General features: G+C 56.1%; 1 protein-coding gene across 1 annotated transcript; it reads left to right on the top strand.

The window, feature by feature from the left end:
* The first annotated feature begins 268 nt into the window (after window positions 1-268).
* On the top strand, window positions 269-14,978 carry PVALB (parvalbumin). Its single transcript, XM_047066058.1, has 4 exons — window positions 269-344; window positions 1,980-2,112; window positions 3,286-3,395; window positions 14,759-14,978. Exons 1-4 carry the CDS (start codon window positions 284-286, stop codon window positions 14,785-14,787), a joined length of 333 nt encoding a protein of 110 aa, XP_046922014.1. The 5' UTR covers window positions 269-283; the 3' UTR covers window positions 14,788-14,978.
* Window positions 14,979-21,291: the final 6,313 nt, after the last annotated feature.

Here is a 21,291-nt window from a genome sequence, read left to right as displayed (position 1 = left end):
CCCCTCCCCGGGCACCCTGGCCGCGCGGCCCCCTGGGATCGCGAGGACCCCGGCGGGGGCGGTGCGGGAGCGACAGCGGGTCCGCGCGTCTGCCCGGCCAGCGCGGCGGCGGGACTGAGCGGCTCTGGCTGCGCGCCCAGCCCCGCGCCCCCTGGCTCTGCGCCAGGCCGGCGGGCGTGCGCCCGGCGCGCAGCACTGCAGCGCTGGTCATATGAGCAGAAATGATAAGAAAAGCACTTTTTAATCTTCTCGCACTTGCTCTGCCCGCTCCAACAGTTGCAGGATGTCGATGACAGACTTGCTCAGCGCTGAGGACATCAAGAAGGCGGTGGGGGCCTTTACCGGTGAGCAAGCGCGCTCCCCTCCCCAGACTTCTCCCCGGATCCACCACCCTGGCCCCGGCACCCCCGCGGAGGGCCAGCGCTCCCGCGTGCTCCTCTGCCCACGCTTCCTGCGGGGCGCTGGCAGGACGGAGCAGGGGGCTCCTCGCCATTTCCCAAACTCCTCTCGGGCGGGACTTGGCGCAGGGAGCGGGTGGGGAGGCCCAGCGAAACTTGCCGGGTGGCCGCGCTGCTGCGAGGACTCGGGACCCGGGACCAAGGGCAAAGACCGGGATGGAAAGCGGGACCTTCGGGTCCTTGTGGGCGCTCGATACCTCCCGTTAAGGCACTTGGAGGGGCTGCAGGTGCGCCCGCCTTCTCTCCAAGCAGCCCCTTTCGGAGACACCCCCCCCCCCCCCGTTTAGAACAGGACTCTTCTGGCTTGCGGTTGTTGGCTCCCTGACTGTCCAAGCCCCTCTCTGGGAGTCAGAGCACCCCCCCAACAGCTCCCCCCAGCCACCACCACTGTCCCGCGAGCGGGGTGACCTTCCCGCAGCTGGCGCTCTGCTCTGCCCAGCCCTGCGCACAGCATCCTCAGCACTTCCAACTTCCAGCCTCCTTAGGTGTCCAAGGGCGGGGAGCAGGCAGGCATCCCCACCTCTCTGAGCTGCCCTGGGCTTTTGAGGTCTTAGCTGCTACCTGCCTCCTCTCTCCCCTCACCCAGGTGGAGAAACTGAGGCTGGGAGAGGGCCAGAAACTTGCCCAAGGTCACCTAGCAGGGCAGGAGGGGGATTAGAACTAAGGTCACCTTCCGGTCTCAGTCCCCTACTGGAGTGGCAGAGGTGGACAGAGCAACTTCTCTTGGCCAAAGGCTGAGGGGAGAACGTGACTCTCAGCAGGACCCCTCCCTGCCACACCCCCAAATTACCCTCTCCAGGGTCCTGAAAGGGAGCACAGGACATAGAAAATTGGGGAGGGGGCCTCCCGTTTCCTTTCTGCTTGGTGTCCCTTCCTCAGGGTAAGAAACTCTGGGAGACCACGCTCCTGGGGTACTGCGATAGCCCACCCTCTTCTCCTTGACCCACCTTCCCCCTCTGAGAAGGAACTTAACCGGGAATTCCCGGGGAGACTTCTAACACGCCCCCAACTCCTGCTGGGGATGGATATCTGCAGGAAAGCCACCATTTCTGGGGCCTCCCCCCTTCCTCCTCCTCCTCCCGCTGTGTGACCTTGAGAAAAACTTGTCCTCCCTCTGTCGATTTTCTGGCAACACGATCTGTGGCCGAAAAAAAAAGGCTGACCACCGCCCCCCACCAAGATACACCACACCATGTTCACAACACCCCCCATTCCCCTGCCCGCCCCCACTCGGCCACCACCCAAAAGCCTTCATGGAACCCGGGACGCCCCGCTGCCTTCAAAGGCTACTTCTGCCATCAGCGAAGGGTAGGGCGGAGCGTGGGGGCAAATCCACCTTGGGCAAAGCACCCGTCCCCTGGTCTGGGCTCCTTCAGCCCTCCCACCCAGGTACACCCCTCTATCCCCCCCAGCACCGGCACAGGGAGATCAATCGGCAAATGCTGTGGCACCCCCATTCTCCTGCCCTTCCCTACCGCCCCTTCTTTGTCATTTTAACCCGCTGCTCTCCACCCCCCACAGCTGTCGACTCCTTCGACTACAAAAAGTTCTTCCAAATGGTCGGCCTGAAGAAGAAGAGCCCGGATGACATAAAGAAGGTGTTCCACATCCTGGATAAAGACAAGAGCGGCTTCATCGAGGAGGATGAGCTGGGGTAAACTGAGGCCTGCGGGGGCGGCCCCGGCTGAGGGGGCGTGGGGGGCTGGGATTCTTGCTGCCGAGTTCCCATCAGGGCTGTCCTTGTCTCTGCACCGTTGGCAGAAAATAACTCTGCCTGACCGCCGTTGCTTCCGGAGGAATAGAATCCGCAGCAGAAAGTGCAACTAACTAGGTTAAATTATAGCCACTTAATATGGCTAACGGAAGGGTGCTACTTAATAATTTAATACACGTGAAGAGGCAGGTTTTCTGGATGCTTCACACCACACGCAAGACAGGGAGCGCTGCCTCGAGCATTTAGTTCGTTGATTGTCATTTGCCTAAAAGGCACCCTCCACCATCCCGCAGACCCTCCCCACCCCGCCCCCTGCACTTCTGTAACAGTGCAGCTAAAGCAGTGTCCGGGCAAGGTGGGGATGCAGAACCAACTTTGGGGGTCAGGAGTCCGGGGAGCAAAGCAGAGGAGGGGAAGGTCATCACTAGGAAAAAGCACCCGGCTCGTCGCTGCCCACCAGGCTCGTCTTACGTCACTCTCTGGCCAAGACTGCCTTGGATTTCGTCTTCAAGAGAAGGGGGATGGTGTGGAGAGAGGCCTCGCAATAGGGACTTCCCTGTCCATCCAGTCTCAGTCTCACCCCAGATCATCCCACAAGGGTACCCTTTACCTAGAACCTTCCCCTTCTACCCCCCCTCCCCCCCGCCACCCTCCCCCCCCCCCCGCCACGGGCTGACTTCTGCTTGTTCTCCAGATGTCACCTTCTCCAGGAAGCCTCCCTGACTCTCCCCCTCACCCCAGGTGGGATGGATGCGTCCTCTGAGCACCCTTCTCTAGTTCCTCACCATCGCACCCATCACACCGTGCAGTCTTGACCTCTGCCTCATTTTTTTAGGTGCCTTCCTGCTCTGTGCTCCCACTTTCCAGCACGGCCCTGGCACAGAGAAGACACTTTTGCGTTTGTGGTGTTGGCCGAATAAATAAACAAATGCAGGTGCCCTGCCTGGCGTGGGGTCCACCTTTTGCGGAGGACAGCCTGTCCTTCTCTGCACACCCACCCGTGACGCCCAGCCCAGCTGCATACGTGTCCCCCGCTTGCTGCTAGCCCAGTGGCCCGTACCTGTCCCTGCAAGGTGACCTCCACCTGACTCCCTCCCTGGCTTTGCTCCCCAGATTCATCCTAAAGGGCTTCTACCCAGATGCCAGAGACCTGTCTGTGACAGAAACCAAGATGCTGATGGCCGCTGGCGATAAGAATGGGGACGGCAAGATCGATGTCGATGGTGAGTAACCATGACCTGGGGCCTGAGCACATCATGGATCTTGGGATGTTTGGATGCTAAAAGCTTGGGGCTATCGCTGTCCCGTGAAGGGGAGAGGAGAGGTGGTCCTGTACTCCCCGGGATTAGAAGGAAAAGGCAAATGCATTGGGTCTGAGAGCTCTGTCATGTAAGCCAGGCACACACACACACACACACACACACACACACACAACTAGTACATTTTTTTCTAAATTTGAACAACCCGAAAGGAACAGATTCTCTTTTTTTTCTCCCTGCTGCATAGGGAATCAAGGATGATTTGGGATTTTTTTTTCCCCTGACTTTTGCCTGCAACTTTTGCCTGAGTTCCGGTCCCAGCTCTGCCCCAACTGGCTGTGTGACCTTGGGCCGTCTCTCTCCTTCTCTGGGTCTCAGTCTCCCATCTGTAATCCGAGGAGATGAGGCCAACTGATCCCCCAGGGCCCTGTGGGCCCTCCTGTTCTCAAATTCCAGAGATGGAAATTCCTTATCTTCCATCCTCCTCAACATCTTGTCCTGGTATCCTGTAACTTCAGGTTTCAAGACCTGTTCTGGCTTTGCCCAAACATACCGTTCCGGCCCTGAAGGGGAGCCAGGAAAAAGAGCCAGCCAGCAATCAGCTAGGAATTAGGAAAAGGGATATCTGGGCCTTGCTTTTCAAGCTTTGCTTTCAGAACAGGCTTCCAGAGAGGCTGGTGGTCCACCACCCCACATGCTTCTCCGCTGAGGTGTAACGAGCACCCCCAGAGCACCCCCCAGCAGCGTTGCCTTCCTTAGCATCCCAACAGCCTTGAGAATGATCTCCGTTTTGCCAGATGGGCAAACTGAGGCTGAAGGTGCTTAGCCTGTTCAAAGAGCTAGGACATAAGTGGGGGAACAAGGATTTGGAAGAACTCTTTCCCGCAAGCTGTGCCGCAGCTCGTAACGGTCCAAGCGAGGTGCGTAGTTTCATCCTAGGACCTGCTCGGGCTCGTTGTGAAAATTTAGTGGCTGTCAACACAAAACTGCTCTGGGAAAGTTAAAACGCTTCCGAATGTGCGTGTAGTGTATTAAAGTTTTCTGTCCGCGACCAAAATGGAGACAGGGTCAGACGCAGCCGGGAGCCTGGCCTTCTAGTCCCAGCTGTCTCTCCCGTGGCTGCAAAGGAGGGAGGTGACTTGAAAGGAGCCGGAGCCAAAAGTGCGGGAGAGAAATGGGTGACTGGTCTTGGTGCGTTCCGGTGAGTGGCACCTGTCCCCACACCCCCTCCTCAGCAAGCCACTTAGCTCCACCCTGAGCCAGCGTCCCGCCCTGACCCCAACCCAAACCGCCACACCTGTCTCCTGTTTTTATTTGCAGCCAGTAGGCCACCGCTCAGAAGCCACCGTAGGCGGGGGCGGGGGCCCCAGGGTTGGCTGTTCTGGAATAACCTACATGATAAAGAAAAACCAGGCCAGATCCTAGGCTGCTTCCCTGCCTGCCTCCCTCCCTCCCTCCCTCCCTGCCGAACTCATATTTTAAAGAGGTAACTCAACTTTTGCAACTGATCTAACAGACATTTCCCGAGTGCTAAGCCTGTGTCAGGCTATCAGGGAGGCAAAGATGAATTAGACCCTACTCCCAGCGGCACTATTTGCTGGCTGGGTGCCCCGGAGCAGTGGCTCAGCCACCCGGAGCCCCAGCTGCCCATTGATAAACTGGGCACGGACAACACATGGGTCACTGGCATTTGTGAGGATTCCATGACACCGTGCACGTCGAGTGCGGGGCCCAGAGCATTGTGAGTACTCGGCAAACGGTGGCCGTGACACTATTTCCCTTCCATCCGCGCGTCGCCTACAGCTCTAGGTACAGGCGCACGAAAGAATGGCGACACCAGGGAGGTGCAGAGAAGCCTTTTGGAGAGGGAGGAACGGAGGCGTTTCGGCAGATTGGAGGCTATGGGCAGGAAGCCACAGGCTGGAGTCTGGGGTGGGGGGCCGTCCCTGCGGAGCCCCGGGCAAGGCGTCGGGTTTAGCAAAGGCTTGTAAGGCTGGGAAGTTTAGGGATGTTTAGAAAGGGGCAAGAAGGTTGGTTTGCTGGGGATAGGAAGAGCGAATCGTCACCAAGGTGGCGATGTGTGCCCGGCCCAGTGCTGAACTCTGAGCACACGTCACCTGTGACAGAGGACGGAGGTACAGATGCGGAAAGAGAAGGGCCAGTGCCTAAGGGACGCTGGATGCAAAGCCAGGTCTGTCTGCCCGCACAGTTCAAGCTCAGGATGACCTGGTGGAGGCCCGAGGGTCAGCACAGAATGAAACGGGGGGGGGGGGCAGGAGAAGAAATGGGCAGGGAGGACAGATCCCCCTGAGGCAGCAGGGCCCCACACGGTACACTTTGGAGGCGGGACAGACGCAGATACCTCCCCTCCCCACCTCCACCCCAAACACGGTACTTTTTCTGGAAGGTGCCGGCGAGGATGAATGTGATGGTGCCCGATAGGCCGTGAGATGGGAGGCACGAGGACAGCTTGTTGAAAGAATGAAAGAAAGAATGAATAGATGTGTGGCCGGCTCTGGGGGCGCAGTGATGGGCAAGTGTGGTGTGGAGGGAGAGGTGTGCAGGCGAAGGCGGGAGACCCGTGTGGGCTGGGGGCTTGCATGTGGCAGGTGCCGGGGGATTCTAGAAGCAGGACCACCCTCATGGCCCGCTGTTTGCCCTCTGAAGGTGAGTGATGCTTACCAGGTCCTTGAGGACCCCAGATTGGAGGGAGGGGATGGGAAGGCAAAGTTCTAATAACAACCCTTTGCATTCCCGTCTCTGGGCCAACTGCCTCCAGGAAGTTCAAAGGCTTTTATAGATGTGGTCGATTGATTCTCGAAGGCCACCCTTAGAGCTGGTAAAGGAGGGTTTTAAGGCGGAAAAGGAGGAGAAGCTGGACAGAGGTGGGAGGCGCCCCCAAACCCAGCCACAGTTGCAAGACCCAGGCCCAAATGGCAGGTGACACTACTAAGTGACAGACTCCTTCTGAAGTGTTTGCCCTTCACATTGGTGGGTCTCAAACTGGAGCGAACGGCAGGATCACTGGAGGGCTTTTCACAACACAGTTGGCTGGGCCGGACCCCCAGAGCTCCCGAGTCCTTCGGCCTGGAGTGGGGCCCAGGTGTGGGCCATTCCACCAAGTTCCCAGGTGGTGTTTCTGCTCTGGGGACCGTACTTTGAGAACCACTGCCTTACAAAAATCCTAGAAGGCAGGTGCTATCACACTTCCCCTTCTACAAATGAGGAAACAGAGGCACGGGGAGGTTACGTGTCCAGGGTCGCTCAGTAGCAGGGGCAGGACTGAGGCTCAGAGGTCCAGCCAGGACCCCTCCCCGCCCCCTCCCCCCACCACCACCCTGCCTCTCACGAGGACACGTCCCCGGCCTGGGCTCTCCACTCCCAATGCCTGCCCGTGTGGACCGTGCAGGCTGACAGGACGAGTGGTTGTCACACACACACACACACACACACACACACACACACACATACACACACACACATGCCATCTAGTTACCGGTTCCCTGAAACCCGACACTGTGATGGGTCCTGTGTCCTATGCTTCCAGGCTATTCCAGCTCAAGAGCCTGTGGTTTGCTTTTTTGCTTTGGTGGCTGAAAAATTTAGTCTTAATTATCCCTGGACCACTGCAGTCTACTCCACTCGCGTGCCCCGAGGCATCTGCCTCCTTCTGGCGAAATCTGTTCTCATCCGTAAGCAGCCCATTTGACGGGGTGGGCAGGCGGGCGCCCTTGGGCCGAAACACCTAAAGTCAGGCAGAAAATACGACCTGCGCGCCCCGCGAGCAGTGTGGACGGCCAAGCCTTTTTCTCTCCCTGGCCATCTATCTCCTCCTCCCAGAGTGGGGATAAAAATACCCATCTCAAAGGGCCGTTGCTTGAATTAAGTGAGTGTTCTGGAAACGACCCCTTCCCTCCTATTTTGTATGTGTGCTTTCTCTCGGAAGCCTCCTCGAAACCCTTGCGGAACGAATACCAGCCCTCAAAGAAGACGATATGGGGTCCAGGATGGGAGGAAAGTGAGAGGGACGGAAGGAGAGGTCGGGATTTGATTTCCAGGCAAGGCCGGATGAGCACCTCCAGGCCAGCCGCAGTCCTGGTGGCGGAGCCCTAAGGCGTGTGGCGTTTTGTCCCGTCTCCCCGCGTCGTCACATCAGCCCTATAAGGGGGCGGGGGAGACAGAGTCTGTGATTCCCCCACTGAGAGTTGTGGAAACTGAGGCCCAGTGGGCGTTAAGCGCCAAAGTCACACAGAAATCCTTGGTGGCAGGGAACCCGAGTCCCCTGACTCTGTCACTCCCTCCGCCAGGCTGGGCCGAGACATTCCAGTTATAAATGGTTTCTGGGCTTAGCGAGATGCTTGCTTTAATTCCCCAGCGGATGCCCTAAGTCTGGCCTGTGTGGCGCTAAGGGGGAGGCAGCAGCACTCCTGTGAGAAGGGACAGTAGGGAGGGGGCGGGAAGATGTCCCCTCTCCATTTATCCCTCTCCTGCCTCCATGGGTCCTGGCGTGAGTCAGAGCCCCAGCCTTTGAGAGAGAGAGAGAGAGAGAGAGAGAGAGAGAGAGATGCACCCCATGCCGGCATTAGAATCTTCCTGGCCGAGTGACTCACAGCCTCAGTTTCCCTGTCAGTAACATGGGGACGAAAGAGCCAGTGCAGAGGAAATGGGGTGACAGCCAGGGAAGTGCCTGGCACGGAGTGAGCCCCCAGGACCGTTTAGGCCGCTCCCTGCCGCCATCTGGCTTGACCCCAAATAACCCCGCCGCCCGCTCCCCCCGGGTGGGAAAGTGATCCCTGTTTGCAATACCGATTTATAAGCAACCTAGCCCGGGAGCTATTTAGAGGCGAGGTGATAAACCAGGAGGCCGGTGCCTGCATCCCGGTGGTCACGACAGAGGGAAGGAAAGAGGCTTCCAAGAGCTGACTCAAGGTCCATCTCAGTTTCTCTCTGGGCCGTCAGCATGTGCTGGTCTCACCTGTCAATAGCTTCTAAATTTGTCCAATCCCCACGGCCCTGGGACTGGGACCGACCTAATTAGGCTAACTGCAGTTTCCTATGGGAAAGGAGAAGGCTGAGCCCTCTCGCCCTCTGAGCCTCCCCGTCGCCACCCCCTCGTTCTTTTCTAGGTGGATAAGGAAGAAATTGCAGGCTGGCCCTTGGGGATCTCCAGGGAGGACTCAGGGGGCAGAGGTGGGGCTCTGCGTCCTTCCAGAGGGATGCTCTCCCTCCCATCTGGATTTAGAGGTGCTCCCTCGGTGTGCCGGGCACCGACACAGCAGACGCGTCTCACCCATTATCTCATGTAGTCCTCACCAGAAACCCTATGAGGAGATGCTCTCGGTATCCCCATTTCACAGACGTGGAAACTGAGATGGGCGTGCTGGAGGCGGGCTCCTAACTCGGATGGCATAGGTGGTACGGGCAAGTTGCCGTAGGTCGGCTCTCGATCTTTTGGACCGCCCCCCCTGCCCTCTGCTGCCCACCCCCTCCTTGTCTTTGCCTCAGGATTTTTGTTGACATTTCGAAGCTCCAACCTGTGTCGGATGGAGAGGAGACCCAAGGGAGGTGGAATTAACCTGTATACAGCCTACCAAATGCTGCGCGCCGGCTACGGATCAGGCCGGTGACAGGGGCTTTAGCGCCGGTTCCTCTAAAGGAGCCAAGGAGCTCCCTTTTACAGATGGGGAAACTGAGGCACCGTAAGGCGACGTGTCCGGCCCAAGGTCACGAAAGCAAGAATGAGTGGGAGGCAGTTGACTCCCAGATCCCTTGCTCGAGGCTCTCTGCGAGAGCTGGAAAGGCATCTCCTCGACCTGACATTGCACACAGGAGCAAACTGAGACCTGGAGGGGTGAGGGCGCGGGGGCGGGAGCGGGAGGCACGGCCAAGGTCAGAACCTCCTCCCCATCCGTCATCCCAGCATCCCTCCGCCAAATCAATTGACCTAGACTTCCGCAAGGCTTTGGATGTTTTGCTCATTTGTTTTTCCTTAAGGGGAAACCTGGACATTTTAGAGGAGACTTTTTTTTTTTTTCCCTTTTGATAAGAGGGCTGTTCGTTAATTGGCTGATTCCTAAGAACTCTGCCCCGAGGCACAAACGAAAGGTACGGAAGAGGTGACCTCTGCCCTCAATGTGTCTACAAAACGCCCTGCTAGCTTCTGGGAGGATAAAATTAGAATCTAGTGTTCTCTGCAAAAAGCCGGGGCGTGTGGCCTTCGTGACGTGCTGGCTGCTTCAGAGTGGATCCCAGGGTGGGCAAAGGAGTCTGTTTTCAGAAGCTTTTGAAAACCCCGCAGGTCCAGGATATATCCCAGTCCAAGCGGCCTGACTGCCTCGGGAGAGACCCGTGGTTGGCATTCCTTGGTCCCCCTCATGCTGACCTCACCAAATGCCACTCCGGGTGAAGGCATTCACTGGCTCTTTGCGGATGAGCAGTCCCAGGACCCGTGATTTCTTTTTCTTTTTTTATGTTTTATTTTTTATATTTAGAAGAGCGTGAGTGGGGGGAGGGGCAGAGAGAGCCGCAGACTGAATCCCAAGCCGGCTCCAGGCTCCGAGCTGTCAGCACAGAGCCCGATGCAGGGACTCCAACTCATGAGCCGTGAGATCATGACCTGAGCCGAAGTCAGACGCTCGACCAACTGAGCCACCCAGGCGCCCCTTGATTTCTAGGGTGAGGGTTAGCGGGGGGGTCAGTGGGGGTCGGGAAACTGTTAAGGACCAGCTTCCCCTTTGAACAGTCTCTCCATGAGCTGGTATTGGCAGACGGACTCATGTCTCCTTTTAGTCTAGCGCAGAGCAAACTTAGTGCCCGAGGACAGGATATATGGGCTCTGGCCAGCTTTCCAGATTAAACGGCACGTTGAGGGAGTCCCTGCTTCCGCCCGATCTGGGACGCTAGCCCAAGCAGGAATGGCCTCTCCGCACTCATGGAGACGGTGTTCCTGGGACCACAGGCCAAATCCTGCCTCTGCCTCTTATTTGCTGCATGGCCTTGACACTTCACTTCTCCGGGCCTCCGGTTCCCCGTCTATAAAGTGGGAATCACCCCACTCAGCTCCCAGGGCTGTTGTGAAAACCAGACATGAGGCAAGTCAGAACTTGTTGGACCCTAAGGAAGACTCGTGACCCATCCATCCATCCCTCCGTCTTTCCATCCATCCATCCTTCCGTCTGTCCATCTCTCCATCAGTCCACCCATTTGGCATTTGTTTATTAGCACCTGCTGTGGGCCGGTGGGCACACTGTGTGCTAGGAGGCTGGTGGACAAGCCTGGAGTTTACGCTCTAGTAGGGGGAGACCGACAAAAATAAGTAAGTACATAAATAAGTTCATTTCGGAGAGTGCTAAGTACCAGGAAGTAAATAAAAAGGGGCTGATATGGCAGAGTCACGGGGGTGGCGGTGTCTGAGCTGTCTCCTGTGTCACTCTATGCCTAGGTCAAAGTAGGTCGGAGAGCTCCGGGGTTCAGAAAGGAGCCTAAAAGCAGTAGCTTGACTCACGTGTGCTGTGTGATCTCGGCCAAGCTAATCACCTCTGGGGCCTCCGTTTCCCCATCTGTAAAATACAGACAGAAGCATCCCTGCCACGGAGTAGTTGTGAGAATCCAATGACATAATATATACAGAATGCTTTGCATTTTGCATTCCATGCATGAGAATTCTTTTTTTTTTTTCTAACGTTTTATTTATTTTTGAGACAGGGAGAGACAGAGCATGAACAGGGGAGGGGCAGAGAGAGAGGGAGACACAGAATCGGAAACAGGCTCCAGGCTCTGAGCCATCAGCCCAGAGCCTGACGCGGGGCTTGAACTCACGGACCGCGAGATCGTGACCTGGCTGAAGTCGGACGCTTAACCGACTGCGCCACCCAGGCACCCCCCAAAAAAAATTTTTTTAACGTTTATTTATTTTGAGACAGCGAGAGACAGAGCATGAACGGGGGAGGGGCAGAGAGAGGGAGACACAGAACCGGAAACGGGCTCCAGGCTCCGAGCCGTCAGCACAGAGCCCGACGCGGGGCTCGAACTCACGGACCGCGAGATCGTGACCCGAGCCGAAGTCGGCCGCTCAACCGACTGAGCCCCCCAGGCGCCCCAAGAATTCTTAAATCCTATAAAAACGGACAATGCTGATCACAGCACTGACGACAAGCACCCCCTGTCTCGCCGAGGTGCTGTCACAGGGTCACAGAAGCTCCTGGCTGAGGAAGCAGACGCGTTGGTCCCCGCCCACGGGAGGGATTTTTAGAGTACCTGGTGCTCCGGGCCCATCCCGGCCACTCGCTGTCATCGCTCAGCCTGCAGCCCCGGGGGTTTTCAGGACCAGTTAGAGGACCCCCTCCCCCTCTCTCCCACCTCCAGTCGATACCTAGACGCCCACACCCAGGTCCCTTGCCTTCCCTGTCCTCGGGGACAGGGAGGGAGCCCGGGGACAGGAGAGGGTGGCGTCCATTTCCCAGCTCAAACCCCAGAAAGGCAAGGAGCCCAGGCACGTGTCCCTCCGCGGGGCAGGGATCAGTTTTTTCGCTTTTTTATCTGAACACGATGCTGGCTTTACAGAAGAGCTTTGACAATAGCATGGTGAGTTCTACACACCCCTCCCCCAGCGTCCCCCAGGGCTGACATTTCACGTGACCGTGGGGGCACAGGATGCAAACTAAGAGATTGCGTGGTGGGGGTTGACGTACGTGCCTCGTACAAGGTCTGGGGAGGGGGGGACGCGCCCCGAGGAGACCCACGTACTTCCGATACCCTGAAGCCATGTTTTCACAAGAAATCATTAGGGTCCCCCTACCTTCACACACCGACAGATCGACACCCGGACCGACACCCAGAGAGGCACGTTTCCCAGCAAACGCGCCAGGCTGGGCCTGGAACCCTAACTCTCAATCCTTTCTAGACGTGATGGGGACGGCCCTGGGGCCCCACACGCTGGCGGGCTGGGGACGCAGCATCTCAGAGACGTCTCGTGGCAGAGGGTGGCAAACTCCTTCCTGTCCTCTCTTGTCTCCCGGAGAGAAAAAACAACCGGGCAGACATCCCCTGGGCCCCCCTTTATTCCAAATAAAGGTCTCAGAAGACCTGGCCGTGGGGCAGTAGCCCCTAGGACTGCCGCAGCAAGGACGCCCCAGGTGAGGGGCATGGAGAACCAGGGGCAGGGGAGCTCCTGGGGGTGGGGGGCAGAGATTTGCTGGCTCTTCTCGCCGTCTCCCAACTCAAGAAGCGCGCTGACTTCTCTTCCTTTTATGGATGATGACAGGGAGGCTCAGAGAGGCCAAGCGCTTTGTCTGAGGTCACACAGCCCATAAGTGGCAGAGCCAGATTTGGGGAGTGCCAGCCCAGAAATGGCCACTGGGTGTTCCCCAAATCCAGCCCATTGTTTCCTGCCTTCTGAGCCCCTGCCCTGCCCGCCAAAGGCCCCCCGCCTGTTGATCCCTTCCCCGCCGTCTGCTTTCTCCTGTGGGAACCCCACATCTTCTCGCAGGACTCTATCAGAAGCCACCTGCCCTCTGAAGTTTTGCTGACGCCTGAAACAGAAGGCACCTCTTCTCCCGGTGACAGCGAAGTCTCTGGGCCCGCCATCCCGTCCACAAACAGTGCGGCTTCTCAGGGTCAGGCTCGGAGGCGGGTGGTGGGTGGGGCAGGAAACAAGGTGGGCGGGCCCTGGAGCTTTCTGTTCCAGCAGGAGAGGCAGATCACAAGGGACTAAGCAGGAACGTACTCCAAAGTGTTTCAAGAGTGGCAAGCGCTGTGCGCAGGGCAAGAAATGGTGATGGCAAAGAGGATCACGGTAGGGGAGGGTCACCACCGTCACCAGAATGGCCAGAGAAGGCCCCAGGAGGAGGGACAGCTGAGTTGGGAACACGGCCGTGAGGAAGTCTGAGCGCCCACCGGGCAGAGAGAACGGCAGGTGCAAAGGTCCTGCGGTGGGAATGCCCCCAGCGAGCTTGAGATTCAGAAAAGAGGCTAGCGGCATGGAGCATGTCCTGCCAGGTACTGTTTCTTCCCTGACCAGACCAGAAGCTCCTTCAGGGCAAGAATCATCTCTGGCTCCCCTGTGCCTCCCCTCACCTGGTCGGAGACACCCCTTTGTTTATTTAGGTGGGGATGGACTCAATGGGGGACACTGGATCTCCTCCCAGTGCTGACACCAATCTCTGACATCATTACTTAGTGTTCGGCGAAGCTGGGCAGGTGGATGTTCCTGGGGCGGGAGGGCACGTGACCCCACCGTGGACTCGACCGCAAGTCACGTGGAGGGAGCTGGACCCCCCCCCCCCGGTCTTAAGTCCCAGCTCAGCCCCTTACAACCCTGGAGGCTCTGAAAAGCCACGTCTCTCTGGGCCTCAGTTTCCCCTTTCCTGCGTGATGGTCAGTTAAATGAGGAGCTGGGGGAGACAGGGCCCAGCTCATTCTGAGCACCTGTACGCACTCATCCGTCTCAGCGGCACGGAGATGTCACCTCCTCCAGTCTCCTCCATGGTCTTGTTGAGCCCCCCGAGGAGGAAAAACAAATGGCTCTTGAATCAGGTTGCTCACTGGAATCGCCTTTTACTTTCTTTTCTTTTCTTTTCTTTTTCTTTCTTTCTTTTTTTTTTGAGAGAGAGTATAGATGAGCAGAAAACTTACAGAAGAAATACAAAAGGCTGATAAAGACGTAGCAGATCGAGAGGTTGTTTTTTTTTTTTTCCCCTGCCTCACCTTCTTTCCTTGACCACCTCACTGCTGGGGAGGAGAAGATTTGCAGGCAAAGAATATCTCTAGCAAAGGGGTGCCTGGGTGGCTCAGTCGGTTAAGCCTCAGACTTCAGCTCAGGTCACGGTCTCGTAGTTCGTGGGTTCGAGCCCCGCATCGGGGTCTGTGCTGATGGCTCGGAACCTGGAGCCTGCTTCGGAGTCTGTGTCTCCCTCTCTCTCTGCCTCTCCCCCACTCGTGCTGTCTCTCTGTCTCAAAAATAAAATAAACATTAAAAGAAAAAGAGTATACTGACCCGGATGAGCACTGAGTACTACATGAAAGTGTTGAATCACTTTATTGTGCCCCCTGAAACGAATAGACCTACACCGTATGGCAACGACACTGGAAGTAAAACTTTTTTCTAAGTAAAACAAACAAAAGAGAGATGATGATAGGCTCGCCGTTTCTCATTGACTTCATTCATTCATTCATTCATTCGTGCCCACGCTCACTCGTTCCATCACTCCAGGCCTGCAGCAGAGGGGAGAGCCAGGAGGAAGCACCGTGCAGGGCCCGGCGGTCAGGCCATGGCGAGTCCTTCCACACCGTCCCCCTCTGACTCACCTCTCTTTCCTCTTCTTTTGCAGAATTCTTCTCTCTGGTGGCCGAAAGCTAAGAGGCTGTGACTACCCCAGGCCTTCCCCCTCTCTGCCCCAAACACCCAATCTCAGCCCCTCGAGCTGCCCTCCTGCGTTTCTGTTCAGTGTGTTTATGTTATTTTTTACTCCCCCCCACCCCCTGCGGCCCTCAAACGACATCATTCTTCTGGAAAATGCTGGAGAAACAATAAAGGCTGTACCAATCAGATTCTACTGCCCCGGAGGCTGCGGACCTGCTGGGGTGTGGATCCTGCCTTGGCTCTCCAGACCCACCTATGCAGGGGTGGGGCAGGATTGAGACAGAAAAGGGGATCGGAGGGAAATTTACTGAGCCCTCCTCTGCCTTGGGTGCGGAGAATGGTACTCTGCATGGGTTGCCCATTAATCCTTGAAACTGCCCATAAGGTAGGTGATGAAACTCCCATTTTACAGATGCAGAGACTGAGTCTTAGGAAAGTGATGTGTCAACCCCGCACAGCTAGGACTTCTAGATGGATGGATGGATGGATGGATGGATACCCATTAAGACTCTTTGTTACAAATGACAAAAACCCCACACAGAGTAACTTAAGCAAAAAAGGAAGGAAAAAACAAAGATCTGGTTATGCCTGAATGGTCCAGGGCTAGGTCTTCAGGAAGAGCTGGATCAAGGGACCCGAGTGCTATCATCAGAATTAAGTCCTTCTTCCCTCTGAGCACTGTGTTCCATTTTGCTGGATGCATTATCGGGCAGGCCCTCCCTCATGGGGGCAAGATTCGTCCAGCATCTCAATGCCGGTGAAAAAAGAGCTTCTCTTTCCCAGTCACCCCATCAGGAGATTCCAAATTTAGTCCCGTTAATACCAGTGGCTAACGGTTATTGAGCACTTACTTTGGACCGAACCCTTCACGCGATTCCATCTGTACAACAACCCTATGAATGAGTACTATCATTATCTCATGTTTGCCCCAAGTTACACTACGAATAAGTAGTGAAGCCAGGGCAAGGCGGGGCCAGGCAACCCCGTCGGGAGTCAAGCTGAGCGGCAGGTAGGGACAGGCCACCTTCCCTGGTGGCCTCCGGGCAGCGTCCGCTGACCCAGGCTTAGCAGGGGACTTGGGATCAGACCCAGGAAGTAGCAGCTCGGGAGGGCCTCACTGGCCTGAGGCGGCTTTCGGTGCCTGTCACCCCACCCCCAAATGACAGTGCGCACATCACAGTTCAGACTCAGGGCAGCACGTGGCCCGGCAGCAAAGCGCCTTTGAAAGCAGGGCTGTTCGACCTCTCAGGGGACACAGGACATGGGCTGCGGGGCGCTCAACTCGGAAAGGATTTGTCTGGAGCACGAGCGGGACAAGGAGAAAAGGCTTCCTCGAGGGCAGGACGCCTTTCGGGGGACTGGGGAGTACAGCGGTGTTGGGGGTGGGGGGGGGTGGGAACGACAAGTAACCCCACAGCGGCCATCCCTCACCAAGCCTCCTCCTGCCTCCTACCCCGTAGTTTTTGATTCAGTTCACTCCGCCACCCTCCCCACCCCCACCTGATCCAGGCCCGATCACAGGTAGGGGTGGGGAGGGCGGGGTAGGGGTCCGCCTCCACAGAGCCCTGCCACCAGGGTCTCACATGCGTGAAGAGCCTCCAGTTCAGACTTTCCGAGGAGGCCAGACCTCCAGTCGCCGGCTGTAACTCAGGTTTGGCATTTCTCTATACTGGGACCCATGCCACGCGGAAGTCTGCGGGCTCCAAGCCGGCTCTGAGAGCCGCTGGTGGCAGCTTCCCGGGCCTCTGGACCGCCACGGTGGCCTCCTAGCCGGGGTCCCGGGCCTCCCCCACCTCCCCGATCTGCTCTCCACCCAGAGGCCCCGAGGGCTCTTTCCAAAACAGATCAGGTCACATTGCTCTGCTTAAAACTGTCCTGTGACTGCCCCATCCACGGTAGAGCCCTGAATCAAAGCACAGCCTTCCCTGCCCACAGGTGCCCAGTCCCCCTCTCCACCCCGTCCCCCCGCATCTCTGCCTTCTACCCCCAGCCCCCCTCGCTCCTCGACCATCCTGCCCTCCCCACCGCTTTCCCTGCCTCAGTCCTTTTCCTTCTCCGGACTCCCCCAGCCAGGGTTAGAGCCTCTGAACTTCCCCGCAGGTAAGCACTGATCTGTCACGGGTGAAATGGGGAATTAGGTGTGACAACCTAATTCATGCCCATGTCTCCGATCATAAGGTTCCCAAGGTCATGTCTGGGGGTGGGGGGTCCCCTGCTGGATCCCGGGGACCTGGCTCACAAAAAGGTGCCACGATGCGGATGTGGCCACAGAGGCCAAACGTGGCCAATGACTGCCTCAAGGCCACAAGTGCGGAGCAGAATGGGGACCTGACCCCAGTCTCCCGCTTTCCCACCCAGCCGCCGTGCCTCGCCCTCGGAGACCTTCCACCTCGGCAAGGAGTGGGGCACAAGGGAAGTCCTCTGAGCCCAGCATCCTGCAGACTCCAGCCGGAGTCACCCGAGGACCTTGTCACCACCCTCTTCAATTGCTCATCGGCTGAACACAACTCGGTTTCTTCCTTGTTAGGCTCACTCATCATCTCCATTTCCCTTGTGTCCTGGAGAGGCTGGGGACCAGGAGGGAGGGAGCCCAGGACGGGGAGGAGGAGCGTGAGTGGCCTTTGATAAGAGCGGGGAGGAGCCTGCCTGTGTGGACAGAGGACTGCGTGATGGGTTGAACGTCCCGGAGCACAGAGAGGATGCCGAAAAGTGAGAGAAGAGGGAGCGAGGAAGGATCGGAGGGGGGAAGGATGGATGGGACAAGTCGGGGCTGCGGACTCTCCCTTCTTGCAGCCACGGGTGTGGAGAACACGAGCGTAAAGGGCTCCAGATTTGAGGCTGGACAGAGCTGCCCTCCAAACCTGCCTCTGTCTCCTTCGAACACCTACTGTGTGCCAGGCACTTTCTATATCCCATGTCTGGATCCCCACTGCAACCCTCCAAGGAAGGGAACGGTCTCTATTTTTACGAACGAAAAAGAAAAAAAAAAAAAAAAGAAAGAAAGGTTCAGAGAGGTGAGAGACCTTGCCCAAATGACACAGCCAAGGAAAAGGAAAATAGGCAACATTTACTCAGACGCTCAACAAATGATTTTTTTTTTTTAGTTTTTTTTTTTGTTTTGTTTTCCAATAGGTAATTTTTGAGCGCCTGTTTGTGCCCGACACAGCTAAGCGTTTGAGAAGCATTACCCCATCGGGTCATCACAGTAATGGCAAGACCTCTCTCCAAAGTTTGGCCTCCGTCTGGCTCTGCCTCCCCTGCCGAAGATCCCCCACCTCCCGTGCCTCTGCGGCCGTTCTACGGGGGACAATTGTCCTAGAAAGATTTGGAGCGGTTGACGCTGATATTCAGGCTTATATAAGCATCAGATAGCCGTCGGCGAGGGGCAGCTCAGCGTGCGGGACGGAAGCCCGGTGCTCTCGGACCACTCTGCCTCCTCCTTTATCGGTCCAGCCGGAGAAGGGCCTGGGCAGCCGGCCTGGAACCCAAACTATGTCACAAAGGGCTCTCACCCAACTTTTTTTTTTTTTTTTTGGTCTTTATGTTTATTTATTTATTTATATTTATTTATTTTTGAATTAACACCCAAGTTAGTTCGCATCTAGCGCAATAACGATTTCAGAAGCGGGTTCCGGTGATTCATCCCCTATGTATGACACCCAGTGCTCATCCCAGCAAGCGTCTTCCTCAATGCCCCTTGCCCATTTAGCCATCCCCCCCCCCGCCGTAGCCCCTCCAGCAACCCCCAGTTTGTCCTCCATGTTTTGTTCCCCTCCCTGTTTTTATATCATTTTTGCTTCCCTTCCCTTATGTCTCTTAAAGTCCTCACAGGAGTGAAGTCATATGATATTTGTCTTTCTCTGATGGACTAATTTCGTTTAGCATAAGACCCTCCAGTTCCATCCACGTAGTTGCAAATGGCAAGATTTCATTCTTTTTGATTGCCGAGTAATACTCCACTGTGTGTGTGTGCGTGTGTGTGTGTGTGTGTGTGTGTGTGTATACACCACATCTTCTTTATCCATTCATCCATCGATGGGCATTTGGGCTCTTTCCAGACTCTGGTTCTTGTCGATCGTGCTGCTCTAAACATGGGGGTGCACGTGCCCCTTCGAAACAGCACCCCTGTGTCCCTCGGATAAATACCTAGTAGTGCAATCGCTGGGTCATAGGGTAGTTGTCTTTTTAATTTTTGAGGAACCTCCATACCGTTTTTCCAGAGTGGCTGCACCAGCTCGCATTCCCAAGAGGTCTTCACCCAACTTACCTCTCTTTCTTCTTTCCTAGATCTCCGCAGGGAAGTATAGAAGTACCCACATTTAGGGCTCTATGAAGGGCCAAAGGAGGGGGCTCCTGAGGGCCAAAGGAAGGTTCCCATGGGTGGTGGCACTCAAGCCAGGGTACCCTCATCATTGCCATTTTGCAGATGAGAAAATGGAGCATACGTGGCTTGGCTGACGCTCCAGATCCCATTTGCTTGACCCCACTCTGCCCGATGGGGGACAAGGCCAAGATTCAAACTATGAGGAGCCTGGATTCAGAGCCCACCTTCTTCTCCTACCTCCCCTACATCCTCAGCCTGAAGAATTCTCTCTTACTCGGCGAGGACTGCCTTTTCATTCCATGCAGGCCTTCAACTGATTGGATGAGGCCCACCCATATTAGGGAAGGCGATCTGTTTTACTCAGTCCACTGATTTAAATGTACTCTCATTCAAGGCTGTCTGGATTGCTCAGTTGGCTGAACCTCCAACTCTTGATTTCAGCTCAGGTCATGATCCCAGGGTCGTGAGATCAAGCCCTGTGTTGGGCTCCACATGGAGTGTGGAGCCGGCTTAAGAGTCTCTCTCTCTGCTCCTCAGAAAGTTCAACATAGACTTTCCATAGCCCCAGAAATCCACTCCGAGGTGTATAGCCAAAAGAAGTGAAAACATGGAGAATGGGCACGGGGTGTTCTTCTGGAACAATGGGAAAGTTCTGAGGCTAGAGAGGGGTGTGGTGGCGCGAGATGGCCACTGAACCGTTCCCTGGAAAATGGTTCTTTGTATGTGATGCGAATTTCCCCTCGATCATCATCATCTAGGCCCCCATTCGGTAGCCAGGTCTCCTGAGAGCTGGAGCCACGCGTACTTGACTCACCATTGTAACCCCAGCACCGACACGGTTCCTGGCACAATCGAGGGGCTTAATATACCTTTGGGGAGTAAATACACACAGAGATCCGCATTCCACAGGCACAAAATCAGGACCGACTAAGTGGGATTCATGAAACGGCAGCTCTCGCCTAAACGTAACAAAGCCTATCTGCTCTTTGAGCTCCTGGGCACTGCAGGGCAGGGAGCATCCCGTCATGAGAGGCATGCAAATAGAGACGAGGGAACTTGTTGAAAGAACTCGTGCATCAGCAGGAAGACAGCGGGTTCCCTCCAACTCTGAGATGCATTGATCTTACGGGCCCTTACAAGTGCATTGAACCTCCCGCTGGCTGCTTGCTACCTTATCGAATCACTCACTCACCAGATATCCACTGAGCACCTTGGTCACCCAAGGACGGACCCCAAGAGGGTGCCATGTCCTAAAATAGGCAGAGAAGTTTCTAGATCATTCTTTTTACTTTCTCCCCCTTGACCCGACCCAGCGTTCAGAACGCCACCTGGGCAAAGCCGTGGGCTGGGGTCGCCACGCTCAAAGGAGATTGGTTCGCACTCAATGTCCCTCCCGCGAGTTTCTGCTGTCCCTTAGGTGTGCTAACCACCTCCTGGTCCCCTCGCTGACTCGCTCCAGCAGCATCACCACAAGCTGCTGTTCCTGCCGTGGCTTATGCTGCTCTACTCCACTGGGCCCAGCTGAACCCCCACATCCTGGCCCTGCTCTCCCTCGGGGCCACTGTGTCCAGAAAAGGGGCTGCGGTCCACTGGGAGGGACAGGCTGAAGAAAGTATGGGCACCCACAAATAAACTATTTGCTTATTTAAGCCAAACATGTGGATATTCTATAATAACGTGGGGAAGATCTGTGATGTGAATTTTGTTTAAAGGTGACACATTTATATGATATGATATATGATATGATATGATATGATATGATATGATACCAAACTATACTATATTTTAATTTGTCTATTTATCCCTAATTCACCTCCTTCTTTCTACCACAATCCCCCTTGGGGACGGGATAGCAATGTGCCCTGAGAAAGACACCTGGCCGGGAATACGTTTTTGGTCTATGAGATGTAAACATATATCCCTGGGTGGGGCTTGCAGGGAAGCTTCTGGAGAAGCAGACCCCTTAGTCTTTGGCTGTCACCTTCCTCCTTCGTCCTGTCTACGCTTCTTACAGCCATAGAGAGGAAAGTCATGGCTGGTGATGGGACGCTTGGGAGTCCCCGAGGGCCCCTGGGAGCTGCCAAACTTGAGAGGTTCTGACAACAGCGCAGCAAGTCCCTGTTGGGTCGAGTTTCGCTGTAGTTAGTACATCAAACAAACATAATTCTAACCCACCG

The sequence above is a fragment of the Lynx rufus genome, unplaced genomic scaffold, assembly GCF_022079265.1.
Source record: "Lynx rufus isolate CCGP_SWC_20201006 ecotype Redwood Valley unplaced genomic scaffold, mLynRuf1.p SCAF_7, whole genome shotgun sequence".
Lineage (NCBI taxonomy): Eukaryota > Metazoa > Chordata > Mammalia > Carnivora > Felidae > Lynx > Lynx rufus.
The sequence above is the reverse complement of the archived record's forward strand: the minus strand, read 5'-3'. Positions and strand labels throughout refer to the sequence as shown.

Excerpts from the sequence above, each read along its gene's own strand:
- PVALB (XM_047066058.1), top strand. The coding sequence starts at position 284 with ATGTCGATGACAGACTTGCTCAGCGCTGAGGACATCAAGAAGGCGGTG. Across the intron at positions 345-1,979 it reads GGCGGTGGGGGCCTTTACCG|CTGTCGACTCCTTCGACTAC; the intron begins GTGAGCAAGCGC and ends CACCCCCCACAG. Across the intron at positions 3,396-14,758 it reads CGGCAAGATCGATGTCGATG|AATTCTTCTCTCTGGTGGCC; the intron begins GTGAGTAACCAT and ends CTTCTTTTGCAG.